Source organism: Tetrao urogallus (assembly GCF_951394365.1).
Source record: "Tetrao urogallus genome assembly, chromosome: 6".
NCBI classification, from domain to species: domain Eukaryota; kingdom Metazoa; phylum Chordata; class Aves; order Galliformes; family Phasianidae; genus Tetrao; species Tetrao urogallus.
This window is the reverse complement of record NC_136819.1, coordinates 34,078,181-34,102,918: the sequence shown is the minus strand read 5'-3', so window position 1 is coordinate 34,102,918 and position 24,738 is coordinate 34,078,181. Positions and strand designations below refer to the sequence as shown.

General features: G+C 37.7%; 1 protein-coding gene across 2 annotated transcripts in view; it reads left to right on the top strand.

The window, feature by feature from the left end:
- Positions 1–2,047: 2,047 nt before the first annotated feature.
- PRKD1 (protein kinase D1) overlaps positions 2,048–24,738 on the top strand; it is a gene marked incomplete at both ends in the record, with an annotated part of 107,921 nt that continues 85,230 nt past the window's right edge. For both annotated transcript variants that reach the window (XM_079537771.1, XM_079537770.1), the window contains one exon: positions 2,048–2,245. In XM_079537771.1, the coding sequence (XP_079393897.1) occupies positions 2,048–2,245 (198 nt within the window). The remainder of the gene's footprint in view (positions 2,246–24,738) is intronic.

Genomic DNA, 24,738 nt, shown 5'->3' with positions numbered 1-24,738 from the left:
GAAGAGCTGTAATACTGCACAGTAGCTAAGTACATGTGCAGCTTCCATTTTTTTCACTCTTTCCCTTGAAAGCCAATGCCATCATGTGACTCATGTTGTGAAAGGCTCAGTTAGGTGATCCTATAATTAAACATAGCAAGGTCAGGAGAAAGGAGGACTACTCAACACCTCTACTGCCATCAGAGCACATCTGTTTTTGCCACAGTGAACTGCAAGGAAGAAGCACTCTGATAGCAGCTGATGACACTCATGATACTTTTACCACATTCAAAGACCACCTGTACAATTAACCAATGCTACGGTATATTCTAATATGCTGCTTTCAACAGTGGACAAGTGTATATGCTCTGAAAAAGCTTACACATGCTACCTGATATGACTCTGGCCTTACCTTTGCATTTGAACTTCTGAGAGTCCTTCAGAGATGGCAGAGATGGCATTTTGACCTCATATGTTCTTCCTTTTGTGGGTGTGCATACAGATCTTATGCTTCTCCTGTGCTGATTCCTGTATAGGACAGCTGGCTGGATCACAGGACTGTGAGAAGCTTGTAGCAGTTGTCCTCTGCAGGTTTTGATATGGGAGTGTAAGTGTACATACTCCAAAACAAATGTCTAGTACACTGGAAACCATTAGGAAACAGCCCATCGTAATGGTAACTTGCACCAGCTGGAGTACAATGCTGTGCCATAACTGACATGTTCCTACAGAAACGCTGCTTGCAATGACAGCAGTGAGTATGGTTTACAACAGTAAAAGCAGCAGATGTGGTTGAAGATGATTATTGTTCCTAATGTAATAAGAAAGTCAGCAGGGGGAACTAAGAATCATCTTAATCTACAGTGCTGTTGATTTCATTAGGTTTGGTATTCTGTAGAAGATACAGATGTGAAAAATGCAACAATGTTAGTCAGAAAACTTGCTTAAGAATAAATGGATTCAAAAACATTGACAGCAAGGTGCTGCATGTGTGTGCAGAGCTCAGCTGGGAAATAATCTGACCACAGTAAAAACTCGTCCTTAAAAAACAGCTCCTCAAAATGAAATAGTACTGCAGCTATACGTTTGATCAGAAAATCAGTTTGTAAAGAAAAAAGTGGTAAATTCCATCAACCTCGATCACCTCCTCACATTCACTCGGCGTTGCCATCTTCAGGAGTGCAGTAAAGCTGCTTTAAGTATCTCTGCTACCTACAATATTTACAATTCTTGCTCCCGCTGACTTAACAGATTTCCAAGTGGAGATTATATTGTTTGTTTTTTTAAGTTTAAATATTGCCTGCCATCGGTGCTATTTCTACAGACGTGTGGGACTTGCACTGATCCTGAAACTCAGGAGGAATAGCTTGTCCTGGGCTGAGGCGGCCAGGAGCTCCTCAGCACCAATCGCAGCTGCTTATCGCGGCTGCAGAGCAGGCTGTCCCTCGTTCCTCCTGCCCTGCTCTGAGAACTCTCTGTGCTGCCTCCAAACCGGAGGTTCCTCAGGCTCTACCTACTCCTGCGGCCAGGAAAGGCTTTCCGTAGGAGGCACGAAGGCTGCTTAGACGGTTTTATCCAGCGGAGGCGGACGGGGAAGGGGATGCTTTTCCCTCCTCAGCCCAGGTATCCGGGGGTCCCCGGTACACGTCACGAGAACACCCCCGTGGTCATGAAGTCGAGCTCAGTCCTAGCCGCGGCCGCCGTGTGGTAGAGAAACGGCGCGGCGCAGCACGGCCCAGCTGAGGGCGCGGCCCGTCCCGCCCCCGCGCCGCGCACAGCGCCAACAGCCGGAGCGGCGGCACCACCTCGGCGGCGCCGGGCCCTGCTCCCTCCTCGCGCCTCTCGTCTCTCGCCGCCTTTTCCTGTCTGCATCCCCTCCGGTCCTCCGCCCCTCTTTCCCCCCACCCCCCCTCGCCATTTTCACCCGGGAGCAACTCGACCGGGACTTCCCTGAAACTTCGCAGAGAAACTCGCCCAGCGCCTCCGTGGCGGCCGCGAACTTTTCACCGCGGCGTCCGCGTCTTTGCCTCCTTCCCCGGCCCCGCGGCGCCCCGGCAGGCTGGTCCCGATGAGCGCTCCACCGCTGCTCCGCCCGCCTAGCCCGCTGCCTCCGCCCGGGGCTGCTGCTGCTGCTGCTGCTGGCGGCGTCGCTTTCCACCTCCAGATCGGGCTGAGCCGGGAGCCCGTGCTGTTGCTACAGGACTCTTCAGGGGACTTCAGCCTGGCCCACGTTCGGGAGATGGCTTGTTCCATCGTCGACCAGAAGGTGAGAAGCGGTTTCCCCCCCCCCCTCCGCCCCAATCCCCGCCATCCCACGGCCGCTGTGGCGACGAACTTTTCTGTCCCGGCCTGCTGGCGGCTTTTCCCGATGCTAGAGCACCGAGTGCAACTTTCCGGCCCTCCTCCTCCTCCGCCGCCCGTCTGACTCCTTCCCTTCCTGGGCTCCGCTTCTCGGGTTCCCCGGCTGAGGGCGGGATGCTCTCCCACCGCCTCTGCTCCGTTTGTTGGCCAGCGCTCGCTGCGCGAAGTGCCGCGTAGGAACCGGCCCCCGGGTCGCTGCGGCTGCTCCCGGTGCTGTGGGAGGGGGAGGGGGGCGAAACCTGTCATCGCGGCGCCCGAGGCAGCTCTTGTCCCAGCCTCGGCCGGGAGAGGTAGAAACTTTCCACTGGAAGAAGAAGAAGAAAAGAAAAGGAAAAAAAAGAAAAAAAAAGAAAAAAAAAAAAAAAAAAAAAAAGCAAACACCAACAAGGAAAGACCAGCATTCACAGCGGCGCAGCTCCCGTTCGATACCCGGGCAGGGCAGCCCAGCTCCCGCGTCCCGCCGCCGCCTAAGGCGGGGCCGGGGGCGCCGCTCGGGCCGGTGGCGCGCGGCGGGGCTCGGGCAGCGCCCCAGCAGCGCCCCAGCGCTGCTCCTCCGGCAGCCGGGTGGGGGTCTCCGATTGGGCTGGGGCCGAGGGCGAGCCCAGAGCTGGCAGGTGGCCCTGGAGCGGGAAGAGGCCGAGACTTAGAGGAGCAGCAGGGCTCGGCCTGGCTGCAGGTAGCAACTCGGAGCAGAATGCCGTCGGGCAGAGGGCTGTGGGAGTCGCGGAGCGCTCGGAGTTCCGCTCCGCCAGCGTCTGCGTGCCTCATCTGCTGCCAGACGCCGTTTCCTATTCTGAGTTGTATAAAATGTTGCACTATCGCAGTGCTTCTCGAGTGAAGGACCAGAGTAACTGTGTCATGATGATTGCAAGACATTACAACTAACTCAGCCAACCAAAACTTAGACATCCGGGATTGTTATAACGCAAAAAGTTGTGATTTTTTTTCCTTTGTTTTTACTGAGGTATTTTCCAGCAGCACTTTTTTTTTTTTTTTTTTTTTTTTAAACTCACGGTTGTGCTTTATTTGTGTTTGTAAAGCCTGTCCTCTGAACTTTGCTGAAAGCAGAATTTCCCTTTTTTTTGAAGAGCACCTAATGCAACGTTTTGAAAGAAGTGTTAAACACACAGCTTCGCTTCTAAATTCTGTGTCTTAAGAAGTGGCTGGTGACCTGCACTGCTAAACCAAACTGTAGAAAGACACACTGTTTTTTAACGTTGCCATATTGGCTATCAGGCTGAAATTTGTTGCTTGGTCACGGAGGTCAGACACAGCTTAACCAGTGCATAGTGCTTTGCTATTCACGTTACTATGCTTGCAGGAATGAAAACATGTTAAGATCGTTGCATGCATTGTTAATGTGTTTGTGCTTGAGGAAAGCACTAATTTCAGGGCATTATAATTAGATCTAGTGTAATCTTTCATACTTCCTAACAATTTCCTAACTTCTTAACAATGCAGTATTGTTTAAAGAAAGCCAAATGCTTTGGCGTTTCCTCCCAGAGTCAGGCTGAAGTCAGAACTGACATAACAATGTCAAACACTTTAATTTGTTGGACAGTACAAAAGAGAAAAGCATGTACCAATCTTCTTCACAACAATCCCAAGTGAGGAACTTTCTTCTCAGTGCAGTTTCTCATTGCCCTAGTTCCTGCTTTCTCAAGGCTGGCAAGAAGAATGTGGATAAAAGAAAGTGATAATGAGGAGGTAGAGATGTTTTCCATTTGTTTGTTTGGTGGTTTTTTTAATTGTTGTTTTACTCCTTGGATGGTGGCCTGCAGTTCCTGCTCTTTGCAGGTTAACTTGTATGTTATTTAGTCCTGAGAATTTTTGTTTTAAATCTGCAAGCATGTCTGTTGACATGAGTCCTGCCACTCACTGTTTCAGTGTCACAGGGGAACTGTTTGCATGTGCAGAGTTACTCTGCATCCTGGCAGAAACTTGTTTAAAAAATGGCCTGGAATCAGGTAGCTCTGAGGTAACACCTCCTGTGTGCCAGAGACTGATGATGTTTTCTCTCCCTGAAGTGATCTAAAGTGCTACTTACTCACAACGTAATGTGAAAGATCTGATTGTTCACCGCCATTGTGCAGGAGGTGATGCTGTAACAAATACTTTAATGAAATAGCATGCTATTTCCAAGGTTCCTTTGGTCTGCATAGGAGGTGGGCAGTGTCTGCAATGTGACTGTTGTCCTAAGGCAATGGTTTGGTCTGGGCTGTATAAGCAGTATATCAGGATGAAAATTGTTATTATTTTTTTTTTCTTCAGCTTTCCTGTTAGGTCATTAATATCAACTCTGTCTCTGTGGTTTAAATGTGCAACTTCTCCTCAGTATCAGTCAGTCAGATGATCTGTTTACAGAGAGTCTCTCCCATGCTGATGTGGGTATACCTGAGTGAAGACATTTATGGCCTTTACTCTGCACACATTTATTGGCTGAACTTAGTGCTCAGTGCACAGAACTTAGATTAAGTGGAACTGGGGTTCTCAGAGTGTGCAGCATGGAGCATATGTAGTCCTGAGTAGGATATGAATATTGAGGGTCTGTGTATGTATATGTGTACACGTGTATCTGTCTTTGTGTGTACTTATGTATCTTTGTAAATGTGAAACCACAGTATTTAGTACATAAAACCAAAACCAAGATTTAACTAATATACATATGTATGCACAAATATAAACTTTTATACGTAGCAAAACTTTTATATATAAACATGAATTTGCATATACTTACACTAGAGGACTTTAAATGGCACCTGAAGTGCAAAGGTTAGGTTTTCTACTTTTATTAGAGTATATATTTAGATAATTGATCTAATATATATGATGTAAAAAATGGCATGAGCAAAGAATGTTTTTCTTTTTCTTTTTCCCATCATCCAAGAGAGGGATTCCTTCAGGAATATCATGCTGATATAGTTGTAAATGAATTTTCATAACAAATCTGAAGATGAAATGGTTTGTGCTAGTTTAGGACATAACAGAATTAAATGTGCTTGAGTTTAAGAGCTATACTTAACATGATTACATTTGGTTCCTCTGAGTCTGTTTCCTTGTCTTTCCTAGAACCGGAGGTGCTGAGATGTGCTTCCATGGGATCTTCAGCTGAATGGGAATTTTAGCATTTAAATTATGTGGTTGACAAGAAATGAGAATATACTGAAAAATATGTATCATGTTTGGCTTTTAGGCTGATCCCCTCATGAGATCAGCAGGAGAGTATTGTAAAATATAGTCTTTGTTTTCTGAATATAAATAGTTCGAATTATTACCCTTTTTGAGTTAGTGGTTTACAATAGGATCACTTATCCAGGGCACAAGTATAGTGTAGAGCACTCTAAGTAGGAACACAGCATGTTTGTAGTTGTTTGAAGTGGTCATGTTACCAAAGACTTTTTTGTTTTAACAGTTATTATAAAAACTAATTTGCTTTTTGCTAGAAAAAGTATTAGTCCAAAGGAGGAAGTTCTATTTTCTGTTTGCTGAAGTTCTTTGCCACCTTTATTATCTCATATAATATACAACTAACTATCTCATATAATATAAAACTCAACATATACAATGTGTTGAGTTACTTATTGGCATTGCCAAGTTTTGAAAACTTTGATGTAAATATGTGGTAGAAAATTATTTGGCTTAAGAATATAGTTTTATAAAACAGCCCTTAGATTGACTGCTAAGATGAGATTTGGACATGATCTTTGGCCGTATCTTTGGCATATGAAGACAGAGAAGTTGCTAAGAGGAGTAAACGTGGACCCTGTGCCATCTTTTCTTGAGATTTGCATGGCTTATGTTCTGTGCACTGCAGTGAGATAACCTCTGTAAGCTTGAGGCAGCTTGCATGTGAACACAGCTAGCCCTGCATAAGCATTATGCTTGTGTGCATTTTTTAGTTTCTCATTAAAGAAAAGTAGAACAAACAAAATTTCATCCAAAACAGAAACAAAGTTTGGTCTGCATTGTCTCTGTGTGTTTCAGACTGATTTATGAAAGTAGTTGTGTAGACGGTTAATTCTGAAATTTCACAAATAAAACAAACAAAGAAAATCCCCAAACCCAATCCCAGTAATAATAAAACAGAAAATGGGCCATCTCAGGAATGAAGAAGGACAAAAGTAAAATTATAGTTCAATTGGTGTACAACAAGCGAAGTATCATACTCAGGTTTATCTCCATGTAAGATATTCAGTGGTAAAGTAGCAGAGTTGCCACAAATCAAAGTGAGAGCTCTTTAGAAGTATTTATGTCCTTTATTTGTCCTCTGGAGTTGATCCAAGCACACTTAGGAACAGGTATGCTGTTTGTGCACCTGGTCATCCTTGATAAAGGAAATCCAACTTATTCTTAAATAAATAAAACAAGAAGACAAAAATAAACCTAGTTTGTTTTTTTTGTTTGTTTTTTTGTTTTTTTCTCTCCTTTCAGGCCAGAATGTCTAGGCCTGCGAGCTTAGTGAAGAAAGGAGTTTTTCTAAAGGTTGATTTGAAATTTGAAAATATGCTTAACTTTTTTCTGCAAGGCTTTTAAGCAGCCATGGAAAACATACAGATTTTGTTCATGTGGATGACGTTGATTGTTTGCTTGTTTCCCCATAAAATCTACAAACCTGTGCAAAATAAACAAGAGCCTGGTAGTAAGAAAATTATTTCCTTTGGAGTGGGATGAGGACTCAGTAAATAGTATAGGAAGATTTTCTCCAGATAGACAGATAAACAGTAGAGGTTTGTTGTTTTTTTTTTTCTTTTTTTTTTTTTTTTCTCTTGTGCTCTAGCCAAAACTCTTAAATGATCAATTCAACATGCAGATGTAGACATTTCATATACTTATTATGTATTTGTCCTTAATCACATCCTTCTTCTGTTCTGGAAAAGTACAAATGTGTGTCTATCTGTTAAAGCTACATTCCCTGGGAGTCTTTACCTGGTGTACCCTGTAACAAAATGTTTGACTTCTTGTGAATTCTCTGTACTGAACGCTTCCTTCTGCCTGTGTTGTGAAAGCAGAAAGTTGTTGTATTTCATTTTAGGAATGTGAGGTCCCTGGTCGTTATGCATGTAAATATATTTCAAAGTGAAAGTACATTTCTACTCTCACTCTTACAAACTCAAGAGACTTCTGATGTTTGCTGTTCAGTCTTTTATTGACTTTATGTTTGTTATTCTCCACCCTGGAAACTCTAAGTCAGTGTGCACAATGTTGGTTTGTAGATTAGTTTAAATTACCTTTGGAGAATGCGTGAGAGTAAGCCATATATTATATAACTGATGAAAGGGAATCAGTCTGAATTTGTTAAAAGAAACTGGGATTTTTTTTTTTAAAGAAATGCTGACTTTGTTATTTATCACGTCTGTGATGGATGAGGAAAGTTGGTGCAATGCTGCTGACTGATTTAGAGCATTTGAGAAATTCCTTGCTAAAGATTAAAGGCCATCAAATGAATTCTCATAGAGTAAGAAGTAAGATGGAGCTTTGGATATAGGACTGGCTTGTAATCAAAGCAGCTGATGTTTTAATTTTTAAAAGAATTATAAAAGGAGCCTTGTGTTGCTGTTGTGAGACACGTAATTTCCATAATGATTTTGAAAATGATGAGGTGAATAAGCAGATGAGTTGCTTCTCTTACTGTTGGTGAGATGAAGCTCAATTGCTATAGAAAGAAACAGAACTTATCCCTGGCATTACAGCACATACTGAACAGAGGTTCATACTCTCTGTATGACATTCTTAGTGAGTGTGGAATGCTGAAGGTCACCTGTCTATCTGATTCAGAGCTGGTGGGACAGTAACCATATGGATAATTTCTCAATGCCAAGAGCCTCTGGTGCCTCATGTTGCCACTGTTGGTTTACTACTTGTGTACAAGTGGTCTGTGCTGGGTCTATGTATGGTACATATAGAATGTGCCGTGGTCATGTGTGGATTTGTATGTTTTGTTCATGGGTATTTTTCTATCATTTCTGAAAACTTCTCGCAAACATCCAAAGCTATTGTTCTTCTTGTCTAGATTTTTTTTTCCTTTTTGGAGAAATCGGGCTGTATAGTTACAATGTGTACTATATTGTGGTTACCTGCAAGGAAACAAGCAGACTTGAAGGCTGCATGCTGTTACTTTTTGTTTCTTTTTGTTACTTTTTTTGTTTTTAATCAAAATAGTTTCATATAAAAACGAAACAAACTTCTGCTAAATGTGCATTAGCTGGTTTGATTTGTTTGTTTTAATGACTCTATGGTAAGGATTAATTTAAAGACATGGAATTTTTGAGATAGGACCATGTGAAATCAAAAATCACAGCTAGCAAGAGAGTTGAGCACAGAGAGACCAGAAGTTGTTTATCTCAAGAAATATGTGATAAGTAGATGTGTTATCTGTGGTTTCTACAGTTACTTTTGTCCATATTCTAGACCATCCTTAACTTAACTTTGCTCTCTGCCTGACATCTGGCAAGTTTGTTGACATTATGTAATGTGACTGGAGTTAAATAGATGCAATTAAGTATATAAATTAGAACTCTCTCCCAAGTGTTTATTATGTTTCTACCTCTGTATGGAAGTGTGTGTTGTAGCTTGGTCTATTCTCTAGAGGTAATAAATTAAACCTCATCATACTGGCTGTATACAGGATTTAGTGGTAGCATTTGTCTTGTTCAGCTCTTGCTGCTAGCAGCTGGGTTTCTCCTTCAAATTGTCTTTGGGTGCTGTTATGTGCTTCTCAGATAATATAAACTTGTTCTTTTTGGGATGGACCTGAAATCTGCCTTACGATACATTCCAGTAAAATATTGGTTTTGTACTTCAATGTCATGCTTGAATGTCTCATGCATATAATAGATGTTCTGCTATAAAAGCTACCTCATTTTGTTATCATGCCTCATTTGCTCTAAAAGACTGTGGGCTATATGAGAATAAAAAGAACTTTCCTTTTCTGTGGAATGCCTTTCACCTCATCTTTGGGTGTGATTTGCTTTCCCGTAAGTTCACTGTACTTTACAGTTTTGTGTGAGAAAACTTTGGATGCTGATCTTCCTCATGCTTGATGATGGTCCGCAGGATCAGCACAGATGCCCCGTGTGTCAGTGCTCTGCCTGGACATCACCTCCGTTTACATTCTTCTAGCTTCTGTAGTCCCTCTGAATGTGCAGGATTTTGGAAACTAAAATAAATTTGTTCTACAGGCTTTCAACTCTCTACTTCCTTGTACAAGACTTTCAATACTGCTGAGGGCTCTCTTCCTTTTTGGGTCTTTCCTTTTAAATATTCCTATCCACACAGCAATCTAAAATTATGACAGACTTGATGCAGCTCAAAAAAATCCTGTGTGTAAGATTGAAGTAACTTGTGTCATTCTTTAAACTTCTTAAATTTAAAACTTGAAGTATGTACTTCAAATCAGCTACTTCATGAAGCACGTTATTACTTTTAAATCTTCCTTTTTATCTGCTGGAACAAAATGCAAAGGTTAGAAAGGTAGTGTGGTGTATTACATGATAATGATAATCCAGAAGTAATAAACATCTTACAGTGATATATACATACACAAAGATAGTCATTTGTGTGTGTGTGTGCATAAGTACATATTTACTTTCTCTTCTTCCGTGCATTTGTGGCTTCTTATTGCTTGTTCACTGTAATTCTGTGTTCTTTTTTTTGGCTGAGGAAAAGATGATCAAGATGTAAGCTTCCACTTACTGCACAATGATGAGGTGGTACTGTGATAAAGTCTCATAGAGCTTGATAGCCAGATAGCCATTGTTTGCTCCCTATGCCTATGCTGCAGTCAGGATCAGCTCAGGAACTGCAATGATATTAAAGCTAGAGAATGGTAGATTATTTTGATTAGTATCTTTTTTTTTTTTTTTTTTCTCCTTTTTTTAATTTTTGAAGTAGGAAATGTGAACATATGACATCTAATCTAGTTCCTGGCTGTTCCTAAGATGTTTAGAGGCTTTTATTTGTGATTGGCATAAAAATATTTTTCCAGTGCATCTTTAAGCATGAGGGACATGAATTGAAAGTACAAACCATGACCAAAGTCTAAGTATAAACTTTCATTTTGTACATTTTAAGGGAATCATATCTGAACATGTTCCATGTAGTCTGAAAGCAAAAAACACACACAAAAAAAGTAGCCTTGAGATTTATTTTATGTTAGAAATAGTTTTTAGCATCTTGTCAACTGCAAAAGCGCAGAGAAGATAGCAGCTACTGGGAGCAATGTTTTGGCTCTAAGACAATTTCTCTAAAAGATACTCGGTCTTACATACAGCAGTTTCAGTGATTGTATATAAAGGGTAATTTATGATTTAAACTTCTTAAATGGTGGTTTTGATTGGTGGGATGGCAGTTCATGAGGATGAAGGAAATCCCACTGGTAAGGAGAACAGCATGGGTTGTTGAGATTGTTTCCAGTCTGGTAAAATCAAACAACCTGGAAAATAAATATTTGTGCTCTACACCTAGAAACATATGTCTAGTCTGCCATTAACCTGTGTTTATTTTCATGCTTTTTGTTTTCATGCCATCTTTACTTGATCCAGAGAATGGCACAGATTCAGACCTATAAACTAATGCCAGTGTTGTGACTTTCAATTTTTAATCTGATTAACTGATCATTGCATGTACACCTCCTCTTCTTTCTTCTATTTGAATTTTATTTGGAAGCTATCACACTATCTAGTGGGCTCTGTGTGTTCTTGATGGATGCTGCATAAACCCTATAGGGGTAGTTACAAAAGTAATAGAGCTAAACTCTTCTACGTGTTGTAAGTAGTCCTGCTGTGAGAAGTCAGGCTTGGTGACTCCTGAGGTTTTAGATGTTTCTGTGGTTTGGAGAATGTGTCATTCACCATTATCAATAATTAAACTTGCATTTAAATTAAAGCAGTAGCATTCCCCTGCCACAGCTTAAGATACAGCTAATTTTATTCAGGAGTTGACATGGTTGTATATGGCTTTTATCAGTCTACGTTTTTCCTTCATGCTTTGCATTATATCTGTAATCTCTTGCTTGTCTATGATTAGAGTATTCAAAAATTGAAAACATAAATCCTGATAGTAGTATGCTCGTAAAAGTAGCAGATAAACAGATCTTAGAGAACGTAGCTATTAAGGAAATACATTGAAGAAATCATCATAATGCTTTGTATGAGATCACCTAATGCATTTAAAAAAGAAAGCATAGAGTAAAATGAGAAGTTGTGGCTGATAATTACATATACCTGCAAAAGAGGAGGTAGAAAACAGCTGGAAAAGGTTACTTGTAAAAAAATTATTTGTAACAGTCCTTTTAAATCTTTATGCTTTTTTTGCATACGTTTGTTGCAGATACCTAAGATCTGCTAAGGAGCCTATGATATTATAGAACCTTATTATATGCCATATTGTACGCAGGCAAGAAGTCCCTGCCTCCAGTGGTGTCAACACCACCAGTGGTGTCAACAGCAGTCAAAGTGTACTGGACAGCTGGTTAAAACACCACAACTTAGGCTGCATGGAAGGATACCTCAACATTTAAAGCAGCAGTTTATCAACAGTGTCTTTTGAAGATGGCCCTATAAGAAATTTATCCTAGGTTGTAAGCAAAACCATGGAATTTCTTCAGGGCAAAAATGGCTGGTAAAATATCAGCCTCTTAATAATGAAATGAATACCTTAAATCCTATGGTTTGGAAACAAAAACAACAACAAAGGTACTGTTATACAAGGAAGAACCCTGACTGGATTATCTATCCTTATGGAGATGCATAGGCTTTGTCCATGTGAAGATTAAAGGAAGGAATAATATGATGAAATAATGTACCCATCTGCTGCAAAGATTGTTTTAAGTAGAACAGTGTATGATTTGTCAAGGAAGGAAAAGAATATACTACTTAAGAAGTGAGCAGACAGAGAATGTACTTGATTCATCTGTCTTCACAGGGATAATGCATGTGTTAGAGATGTTCCACAGGAAAAAAATGCTTGTTTTACACCCCACCTTCCTATTAGGTCTTGGAAGGGAAAGCAAAGCTGAGGTTACTGTTTGTTGTGTTACTTCCTGTTTTTCTTCCCTTTTCCACCTTTGTCTGTAATTCCTATGCTTCTTAATGGGCTCTTATCAAATAATCATACTATACAATTTAGGCATCTGAAGTTAATACCATGGACTGATAGATAGCTGTTGAATAAAGTAGGGGCATACAATCTAAGCTAAAATTTACTTGTTGGTTGCTTAACAACATATCTGAAAAAATGCTACATGTTCACAGATTTCACATAGACATGTGCAGTTATATGTTTAAATGTAAGAATGCTAATATTAGGGTAACATTCAGAGAACTGTGGAGTTCACATTTTTTTGTGAATTACACTATCTCATTTAATCTTGTTTTTATTTAAATTTAATCTTGTTTTATTCAGAATTAAGTATTTTTTGTTGTTATAAATAAAACTTAAAAGCTGTCATGCTGAGTTTGACAAGTTTAATTTTTTTCTATAACCTAGATAAGAGAATAAGGATGAAAACTGCTTTAAGACTTGAGTGTGAAACAAAAATTTCTAAACTTCTAAAGCTACTGAAAATCATTTCTGATTGTCCAAAGGTGGCCTGAGAACAAAAAAAAAACCAAACTTGATGGATTCAGCTTTAAAAGTGCCAGTTTCCATATTTGAGAGGTAAATATTGTATATATGAAAACTTGCTAGAAAGTATCTGGAGATGCCTCTGGAAAAGAACTGAAAGAGATGATAACTGCAAACACACTTATTGAGTGTTAGAATCTTTTTTTTTTTTTTTTTTTTTTTCCCAAAAAAGTTGTTTGATTGCAAAATTGGCATTCAGATCAACAAGTTCTACAAAAAACTTGAAAATACACAAAGCTTAAATTAGAAGTGTCTGTGTGTGCTTTTATTATTTTTCTTGGAGCATAGGAATTGCTTATGTGTGTAGATGTGGCATTATGAGAACGCACAACATCTTGTCTTTATTCAAGTTGAAAACATAAGCACTAGATTAACTTTCTAAAATCTGCATCTTCAGTATATTGAAATTCATTTCTGAGCTGACTTTAAGGACATTTGTATTAAGGGTTATAATAAGTAATGAATTGTGTAATGGTATGATCATTTCTCTGATTCCTGCTGGCCATATTGTTGAGCAAGTCACTTTATTCCTTAATATATAAGTTTCCCTTTCTGAATGGCATATTGATAGTGAGGAAGACTGTATGAATAAAGCAAGATTTTGATTGCAACTCATTTTAATGAAATTGTTAACTCCTGTTTTGTGATGAATCTTTGAATTTACATTACAAATATGTGTGTATACAGCTGGAATTGTTGATGAATATTTATGTAATAAATCCTTATAATGTTTCTGAAATGATATGTGACTATTTAGATACTTGCTAGTTGAAAATAACTATACAGTAAATAAAAGAGGACATGCAGTTATCATAGTTATTGGAAAGATGTTCTAAGCTCTTAATGTTGTGATTGACCCAGCTCTTTAGTTCTCTAATGTGGAGCGTTTTCACTGATTTGAATTCAGTATTGACCCTGCTCTGAGCAGCAGCTTGGATGAGGTGACCTCTCAAGGTCTTTTTTCAACCTCAATTCTGCAGTTCCACAAGGTAAAAAACTGAAAACAGCTGCTTCTATTATTCAGGAAAACTTGAATTTTCTGCTTAATGATAATTCACTCATCTTTTGTGATTTCATAGCGGATTACAAAAAGGACCACAACTTGTAAATTTATATCAGAGTCTGCTTTATCTATTTTTTTTTTTTTTTTAATTAAACTTCCATTAAGCTGCAAATAGTGGCAGTTGGCCTTATGTGCTGCTTTATTATATCATGCTTTCTCCTTTTGAAGGAAAAGGTTATTTTTCCATTTATTTTTGACTATTTCATTGAAATGCATAGATTCTTTTAAAATTTATCTTTTAATTCTTAAAGAAAAATTTAGAAATCAAATTACTATGTAATTATTTCTATCTTCTTGGTTGTGTTTTAATACAAAGATCCATAAAATGGACAAAAAGTTAAATGAAAGTGTAATCTTCTTGTATTTGTAACATAATTCCATTCCCTTAGATTACTATTGTATTCAGTACTATTTACAATTTTTCTTGGTATTTAAAAATTCAATAGCAAAAATTACTCTGTTCAGTAAGAGCTTCTTTTTAACTATATGTGCTATACATAAGGTAAATCTGGATGATCTTTTCACCTGTGTAAAGAACAATTGAGTTTCTCATTATTTCATGTAAAAATGATTAGAATAATTGCTCAGTGTGTTGATGCTCAGAACTATTGGTTTCTCTTTTGAGTGGAGCATTAATTCTATAGCACTTAAGTATGCATTTAACTTTTCTTGTATCAGCTATCTGATCCAGTGTAGGGCTGTTCTGAAAGGTCAGTGAGGGAATAGAAACAAATGACAGACAGGCGGAGTGAACACTTGGAAGAAACTGAGTCTTGGATTTTTCTCTCTAAGACTTTAAATGTTTGTTCTTCTGTCACCTGAAATAATTATTTTTTTGTTGAATATATTTGTGTTGCATTTGATGGAAGACTAGAAATACCAAAGAACATCAACATTCTTACATTTTCCAGAGATCAACATTTAGATAGAGTAAGGAGCCAAGTAACCTGACTGAAGGTAGGTTGCCTGTGAGCTTATGTTTTGTTAAACCTCAGAGAATTCTCATAGGAGAAAGACATTTCAATTAGTGTAGGTACATAAATAATAGTTGCAGGACAATAGAGCACTCCTACCTCCTATTTGTGAGTCATTTTATGGAATTGAATTTTGTATTTTGTATGGTATTATTTATATTATGAGGAGAAATGTTTACAAATATTTATACGCTTGTATTATACACTTGGGCTATTATGGGTGTTGTGCAAAAAACCCTCTTCAGTATACTGAAATCATGATAGGAAAAATATAAGACATATAAACTGTAACCAGGTGGATTATTCTCTTTTTCTTCTGAGAAATTAATCGAGATGTTTTTGAAATAGTGTTTAAGTGAGATTTTTTTTCCAGGTTCTATTCTGGAATTAATTTTTTTATATTTCTTGGAAACTATGGTCTAGATAGTGGGAACATAGGCAGATACTGTGGTTTTGGAAAAGGAACATTCTAATATTTTGTACAATACTTCTGTAGGCATTATTCATAGTAAAATGCCAAGATACCATGAATACTTGTATGTGTTCTTCTGTTTTGTTTTTAATCGCACAGTAGTGAGTGGATGAAGGAAAACTGCAAGTAAATGTTTTTCTAGAAAGTATGCTGAAGGTTGTCATGTAGTGACTTAGGCTGGAAAAGCTGGACAGTAATAAATGAGGGGCAGCTAATGAAAACAGATATAAAAGTTATCTGCAAAAACATATTTTTGCTTGGAATCCTTATAATAACAAAAGGATAATCTAGAGCGTGTGATGGGCTTGCTGTAATCTCTTACTAGAATGGTCATTAATATAAAACTGAGTGACTGAAGGGGCTCGAGCCAGGATCTACCCCTTCACAGACTCTAATGGTTGGCAGTGGAGGTGAGGGCATCTCTTGCTGGAGTTTCGTGCCTACCTGAGGCCTTCTGAAAGTAAGCAGCTATTTTCTTTCATTTCTGTGTCTGTGGCTGCTGCATTTGACCTTGTTCTCATTTGCTGTAGCCAAAAACTTTGCTACCCCACTATTATTGTGGTACTATCCATCCTATTATAGCATTACACTTACTTTATTTTTTTTAAGGGTTTATACAAAATTACACAGCATTGTTGAGTTGGACATGACTTTATCTGATGTCTCATCTTTTGGAATACGTTTTTTTCTGCTTGAAGTCACTTGCCTCTTCCATTCACTAGATGCTCTTTTATGAAGTAAAAGTTGAGAGAGATGCCAAGAAAAATATCCTATATGTAGACTTAAAAAAAAATTATACTATGCATAAAAATTATACTCTAAAAAGAACACTGACTTTTTAAAAGGTTAAAAAAACAATGTAATATTTTACCTTTAGAACTGGTATTTTCCTATATACTTGAGCACTCACAAGAAATTATACCTCTTGGAGGAGAAGTGTTTAATTAATTATGTGCTAGGCATGAGCTCACAAAAATATCATTTTAAAAACATGTTGTTCCACATGAATACACTTTTCTCTACTTAACATAGATAGCGATATGCACTGTGGCAAGTCCTAGGGTGTGAGAGACTTAGAGTGCTGTGTGGAATTGAATTTTCTTATACAATGCAAAGTTGGCTTTGAAAATGCAAAAAAAATCTAGCTGAACATAAAAGAAATACAAAAGAAAACAACAATTTTTGAATTAAATATCAAAAGTTCTGACTGTCATCATTTTATGATTTTGGTGGTGGTGGTAGTATTCCACAACATAACATCATGTAGTGCATGTTATCTTTCATTCCAATATCTTATTTAGTGAATTAGTTTGTTTCTCTTCAGGTCATTGCTGCTGTTTTGTTTTTAGGCCCATCTCTCTACCCTTTTCTCCTTTTTCCTTTTCCCCTTCCTGTGGCATGTGTTCATGGGTCCCTCTCGCCCTGCTAGTCATGGAAGTGGGCCAAACCAGCTTGTAAACCGATGACACGACTCGACTGAAGTAAAAATTTCCTAGATTTTAATGCATATCAACAAATATTTTTTGTCATCAAGCTAACTTTTTGCAGATATTCTGTTCTATAGATATCAATTTGCACAGTTTTTTTCTTTTTTTTAACAAACCAACCAACTTTTTACAAGTGTGTGGCAACAGAAAACGTTACTTTCTCCAGGTGTAGAATCTTTAACATCCGAAAATTGCTGTGATAGCACGTAGTCTGTGGTTCAGGGCTTGCAGAAATGCATTGCTAATGGTGGTTACTGTGCTGAAAAATAGTATTTAGTAGCTGTGAATTTGCTCTATTGGATAGCGCGATTGTTCCCTTTACCTGTTGTAGTTTCCATGGAAATAAATAGGAGGTATTACTTTTGGAATGGCTTAGCTATGCTACAATGTCAGTGATACTCTTGATGCCCCCCAAGTCAATGAACTAACCAAATAATCTCTCATACTGTGCAGCTAAATGAAGCAAAGGTCAAAGAAATCAACCGACTTTTATAATGGTCCTTAATAGATTTCTACAGGCACCCGTTTCCATATAAAATTCTCATCTATATAATTTGGTTTTACCAGCCTGCCATTGACTACGGGATTAAGATCTTAACAAGCCTATGTAAATAAACTAACATGATAGTTGCCCTCCAAACATGAGCCTGCACCTGTTTCTCTATGAATCTTTTAGCGCTGGAATGAGATGTCAAGAAATTATTTCTTTAGAAAAGCAGTATCGGTTTTCCTACTGCTATTCCTGATCTTTTCGAACTTCGTGTTCATTCTTATTCAGTATGTAATGCCTGAGTCCTTTTTCTGAAGAAATGTTAACTGATTGTTTGTCATGTCTACTTTTTCCTGTCTCCAGTAAAACATTTCTGTAAAACTTCTTCCTCTTTTCTTCAAGTCACTGCTTCATTTTTTGGAGATCTTTTTGAATTCCAATCCTGTTTGTCACGCATGTGCTGTCTGTCTCAGTTTCATATAGTAATGAAATTTTAAAAAGAATTTTCTCTGTTATTTTTTCTTTATCCAGGTATTCAGTGTTCTCTTGGTTTAGTTATACAATCTCCTTTTAAGACAATTTCAGCAAAGTAATACCAATTTTGCTTTGAAGAATGTCCATTAATTAAGGAAAGATGCTTTGAGGAGGAAAGATTTGCTGACCAGTCTTGTCATTCTCAGATTCCTCTCTTTTCCCCTGATTTTTACATCCAATAGGCTTTTGTTCAAGTCCTCCCCTACTGCATTTGCTCATGAGTTTTCAAACGCAACTTGAAAATACTAGAATTGCTTTGAATTGCTTCAAAATATACTAGATGAGATTCAGCATCAGCCTTTATTGAAGACATTGGAGTTAAGTACACTGATCTCTTTTTTTTTCCAGTCTGGTCTGTCATATTTTTCCAATTATGTTTGAATCTTAATGAAAGGAAAACATTTCAAAGTTAAATATTTTTGATGTCTGCACAGTGTTATCAGGAAAACTCTTTCGTTATATGTTTTTAAGACCACAACTGTAATCTAATTGATACTTGCTATTGTTCATACTTTTTAGTAATATAGTGGCCTCTTTTTGTTTATAGTGTTGTTTTATTCTCGTTCTCTATACTCCATTCTAAATGCTTTCATGTTTGAGTTCAATCAAAAATACAATTTTACCTAGTTCAGTGTTTCAGTGTTCTTACTGCTGATTTCTTAGACTTTTCACAAGCCCTCAGATTATAGAAGACTGAAAGGCAACTGCTTTTATTTTACTCTTCCTATCTTCTCTGTAGAGTGTGAACTCTATCATGCTGTGGTTGCTTCTAGTCCAAAAGCCTTTCATGTTCTTGGTCTCAGTAATTTCCCTTTGTATTGATTGTGTTCAGAATTTGAGGAACCTTTTTTTTTTCTTTACCTTACAAAAATATTTGCCAATGCATTCCAAGAACTTGAGGGACAATCTTATGCCTTAGTGACCAGTATAGTACAAAGAGGAAAGGATAGAGAGTTTATTTGTGCAGCTTGCTACATACAGTCTTGGGAATATATATTCACATTGCATATTTTTCAACTATGGGAAATGTGCACCAGGTACTGGGCCTTAGTGTGTTGTGGCATATGTCTGTGAGTCATGCAGAGCAAATGTCTGTACAGATCTATGTACATGCACAGGGAACGTGGTGCTTGGAGAGCTTTGGGGAGATTCACTTCCTTCCTGGATAGATACTCTCATCTGCCTTACAAATGGGGTGCTCCTGTACATGGGTTCAGCTTTGGTTCCATCAGAGAGGAAACTATGCTCAATGGAACAGCGGTGTGTTTCAGTATGTACTGTATAACTAACAATGGATGCAAGGCACTTTTGTACCTGATGTAGTCATGTGAACCATTTTACAAGTTAGTTAAGTCTTAATTGCCCATTGTAACATCCCCATTTTTAAGTTAATACACAAACTGTGGAGAATAAATGTTTTCTGAGTTTTTTTGTTTTTTTTTTTTTTCCTCCTGTAATGTTCCTATTTCTTACAGCTTTGTACATGTTGCTGTATTTTCGGTGTTTACTATGGAGTTCTGTTATACCTCCTTACTGTGTTAAAGGGAAATAAGCCATGTGCAGTCCTTGCTGCAGAAAAACCTTGTGGCATACTTGTCTGCATTAGGAGGAGTGATGCCAACAGGCTGAGGGAAGTAATCCTTAACCTCTGCTTAGCACTGATGTGGCCTTGCAAGTTCAGGGCTCCTCAGTACAAGGGAGACATGGAGCTGCTGGAGAGAATCCAGAGAAGAGCTGCTGTGTGTCTCTCCTATTAGAAAAGGCTGAGAGAGCTTGGTCTGTCTAGAATGGAATACTCAGTTGGAAAGACCTACAGATATAAAGTCCTACTCTCCGACCTCTTCAGGGCTAACCAAATGTTGAAGTATATTATTAAGGGCTTTGTCCAAGTGCCTTTTGAACACTTAAAGGAGAGGAACTGAAGCCTGCAGAAGAGTAGGTGCAGGTGAATCTTAGCAATGCATGTAATTTGATAGCAATGAATTGAAACCAATGTGAAAAGAAAAGGGAGCCAAACTCTTTTCAGTGGTGTCCAGTTGCATCAACATTAAGAAATGCATTTTATTCCACAGTTAAAGTTGTGTCATTTCTTTGAGTTCAGTGGAAATTAAGATTGAAGAAATATAGGTGTTCTTTTCCTGGGTGGGGGGATGGGAACTTCAAATTCTGTGTCTCAGTTGACATTCCTTCTCTGGTCTTTTGTCTTTATGTACATATCCTGGGCAACATTTTCAGTTGTTGTATTTCTCTTTTTGAATGTTTTCCCCCTATTAGAGTATCTGGTATCTATAATCTGACGTTCTCACTGCGATGTCAAGGATTCCTGCGTGGTTTCCAAGTACTATCCAGGTTAAGGGCTTCCAAGAGCAAGTCAGTGCAGTCAGATCAGGAATGACATGGGCAGCAATTGCATGATAAATGCAATGGTTTTTGAAGAAGTCCTAGCAAACTATGTTACTGAAAGTGAACAGCATGTTGGCAACTGTTGTCCACATTCTTAGATAATGATCATCCAATGTTTGTTAAATATAAGAAGGAGAAAAGGCGTGAACATATTTATGGAAATAAATATTCAAGAAAAGGGATTTTTTGATTTATTGGTTAAAAAAAATTTACAAAAAAAGTAAGGTGTATTTTGTACTTCGTATTCTGCCACTTCATGGCATATGTATCTACTCCACATCTTCAAGTATGTGCTGTTTTGTAGTACAGCCAAGTAAGCAAGCAGCAAAAACTAATTTCAACTAGAGATTATAGGAACAGGAGCATGATTTAGAAGGGGTTATTTGACTGTCTTCTCTTCTGGCAGGGAAAATAGCTGATAAAATATGGAGGTCTCTTTCCAAAACTTTACCTGTATTTATTTTTACTTCTGTTTTCTTGTGTACAGACTGACTTTATGTGGCTGTTTTCCACCCAATGCTTTCTGAAACTACATTAATATGTTGTTTGTCTTTGCTTCTGTCAAATCCATAACTAATGACAAACTTGTGCTTTAAAAATTAATCAGACTTTTTCTTGGGGAATGAGTGTGTGATTTGCTTGTAACGATTTTATCCATAGATGAGAAAAACAATCAAGAATGTAAATGAACAGTAGTAAAAAAGCGTAAGATTTAGAAATGTTTACACTGATAGAAGTTTCTGTAGCAGCTCAAATCATTCTTAAACATTCATAAAAACATTCTTAAAATGGATTGCTATAAGTGAATCACAGATGAATAACAGATCTGAAAGTGTCTTGGACGTAGCTATGTTAGAACATTCAAATATGTCCTTAAAAACAAATGAAGACTTTAAATGTTTTTATAAGTTACATAGCAACATGTATATATGTGTAATTTCTACATATAAATTAAAAGGTGATCTTTTCTCGCCCAGATCAAAAAGTGTAAATCATTTTTAGTAACCTGTGCATTTCTAAACCACATGAAGAAGTTTGAGTGACAACTTCTAATCCATCAATGATGATCTCTGTAGGAACTGTTAAGTAAACATGGGAATAGTTGTGGAACAATTCCTACTCAGTAACTAGACATTTGCATCCTAAAATTGTCGAATGTGTGATCCTAAGTGATCTTACTTTTGCTATCAGAGAAAAGTCAGAAAAGTATAGCTGTGATTTTCCTTAATTGCTGGAGAATAAGGCTTGTTGGTTTGAATGTAGCATTAAAGCAGCAGGAGCAGTGATACTGCAAATTAGATGAGATACTGCATTTCAATTAAAAATTAAGGATTAAGTTTCAGTTTTTGTGAGGTTTCTTGTTAAACAGTTTCAAAAATATTTCTAGTTTAAAGCAATAAGTTGGAATAGTTTTCCAGTGTCTTTGTGTCTTCTGATCTAAATTGACTGACATGTCTAAAAATATGCAGAATATCGCCATGCTTTACCAGGACGAATTTGTTGAGGTTCCAATATATGGGACACATTAAGTTACAACCGTGAAATGTAAATTTAAATCTTTGTCATGCTGCTGCTATCATAAAGGTAGATCTTTGAACAAAAAGCCCTGTTACCCTGAAGTTGTCTACAACTCTAGCATTTTCTTTTTGTGATATTAGCATGCATGAATGCCCATGGAGAGGAGCTGCAGCTGAAGGGGTGTGGTTTTGCTCATCATGTACTAAACCTCATTTGGTTTTTGTCTCATGAAATGTGGAGTGAATCTGAGCTAGGATTCTAATAATTTCTGACTCCACCCTTTTTTCCCCTCTCCAGTTAAAAAATAAATAAAAAATACAGTTTGCTGTGACCGTTGTGGCAATAGTGAAGTAGAAGCTATGCTGAAGTTGAATGTGTAGTGACTGATATAGCTGAAATAGGTAACTTAAAGGAAAATATAGGGAGATGGATAGGATAAAAAATAGTTAGGAATAAAGAATTGCTTGTAAAATTCTTAATTTTAAAATAGAGATCAAAGGTAATTTTATTTCTGTAGTTAAGAAGGTCCCGTTTAGATATAGAGTTTTGGAACATATGGTTTGTTTACATTGTAGACTTACAAAGAAGAGGCTACAGAAGAAGAATACTGCAACAAAATTAGATTCACTTTACTCAATCAGTTTAGGTTAAGATCCATTTAAAGCAGCCTGAGAAGCATAACAAAAGAATTATCAGTTCAAGTTTTATCTACAATTGTTTATTAAGCTGACGTAATTTATTTTAACAGACAAGAGTAAATATTGTTTTATGGAATATATGAGATAATTCAACTCAGAAATAGTATGTTAAGAACTGTGTAAGAAGACACTGCATCTGTGTTCTAGTACAGATTATATGTTGCATTTTCATCTTCATTCCATTTTTCTGTAGAGACTAGTTTAGAAAATACAGTACTTCTATTTTAGAGTTAGGATCTGTAAAACTGTCCTCTGGTTTGGCTGTAGGTCTTAAGAAAACCATTTATTGTTTAGAACAATTCTTTTACCGATTATCAACAAGCTAACTAACTTCCTTATTCCTCTATGTAACTGACACGCATTTTCTGCATTTCAATCAGGTTAAGGGTGGTCTCCTGTGTTCTTTAAAATAAGTTAATCAACAATAAAATAAAAACTTGAAACAGGACGGAAATGGTGATTTAGATCTGATCTCCAAAACCAGGGAAATAGTTGTCCATGAACTTTTTAATTTGCTCCATACTTCCAATGTTAGACTATTGTTTGTTTTTCCACTGGTGTTTGCACATGCATGCTTTCTTGTTCAGTGCTCTGAATGTCAGCCAGCTCTTGAAGACACTTCAGCTTTCATGCCCACAAAAGAAATCTGTTTCCTGGGGGACCTGATGTTTTTACTTCTTCCACCTTTAGATTTCTGTCTGGAAGTCCAGAGTAGTTCTGTCAGAGCTGTAAAACATACATGGACAGTTTGAGGAGACATAAGCAACTTGGGAATAAGTTTTAACTAGTTAATGCATGTAATAGTACACTTGCTATTGGAAGAAATCTATTTTCAGAGTTTGGCTCCGTTGCTAATGAATCCTCATAATTCCACAGAATCTGAAGAGTAGCCAGTATTTATTGAAGGAACCCCGTGGAACAAGATTATAGTGGAATTTCTTGACTGAAATCAAGAAGGAATACGTTTAGGAAATGTTTCTTCTTGTTGTTGTTTTTGTTTTGTTTTTGTTTTTTAATCTAAGTATGAGAGATTCTGTAAAATGTCCAAACTGTGATTGGTTTTGATGAAAATAGAAACCGCAACTAGGATGGAGCTTAAAACTGTCAATATCTGGTTTTCTGTGCAACCTCTGTCTGGAAGCATGTAAATACAGTGCTCTAATTTGCTTGCAAAAGTTGAGTGGGAAATCACCGTTAGTTCTCACCGCACAAATACCCTGAAGCAGTGCACCTCAAAGATCTGAAGCAGTTGGTTCAGATCTTTCAATGCCAACTATTCTGTGAGTAAACAAAGCATTTCCCAGTTTTGTTTTCTAATTATTTCAATGGGTAAAATATAAGAGTGTTGCAAACTCAGTATTAAATTAAACCAAAACTCAGGATGTAAACAGAACAATACATATGCTTTTGAACTCTTGGGCGGCAGCTTCAGGGCTGAACTGAGAGTGAGTAGTGAAGCAGGCTGTTGTCAACAGGAAATCTTGATCTGCAAATTTTGATGCATTATGTGGTGAATGAGACAAGAAAAAAAGAAGAGGGGTGAGGGGAAGGAATAATGGTGAAGTTTATATAGCTGGATGCAATCCTGGGGGGTTGTATTCATCCTTACACCTTCTGGTAAACGACTCAATTAACTTCTCACTACTACTGCACCATCAGTGTCTGTGTATCAGTTTCAAACCGTTGATGACTGGTTTCACAAATGTAAGAGCTCACTGCTGATGCTGCACTAAGTGCTTTATTTTTAAGGAATTGAACACCATCTAACAACTGCAGACTAATCTTGATTGTAGCAAAAGAGCAAAACAGAAGGAATTACTATTCTCAATTGCCCTGTATCACTCTTCATCCCTGTAATTTGCAGTGCTGTGAAGGTCTTTTCTCACATTATTCACACTGGCTCCAACCACAGCCCCCCTTATATTTTGGGCAAAGAGAGATTAAATAGTTTTACCAAATTTGCTTTGGATAATTAATTCAGGCGATCAAAGTTTGTGTATCAATTTTCCTGGATCACATGTTGAAAAGTACAGAAGAAGAAAATCACTGCCAGAATGAGGACCTTGCTGTCTTATGTTTTTTTGAGTCTTTTGCATTTTTACATAAATCAGTCATATTAAGAAATTGTTCTAATTT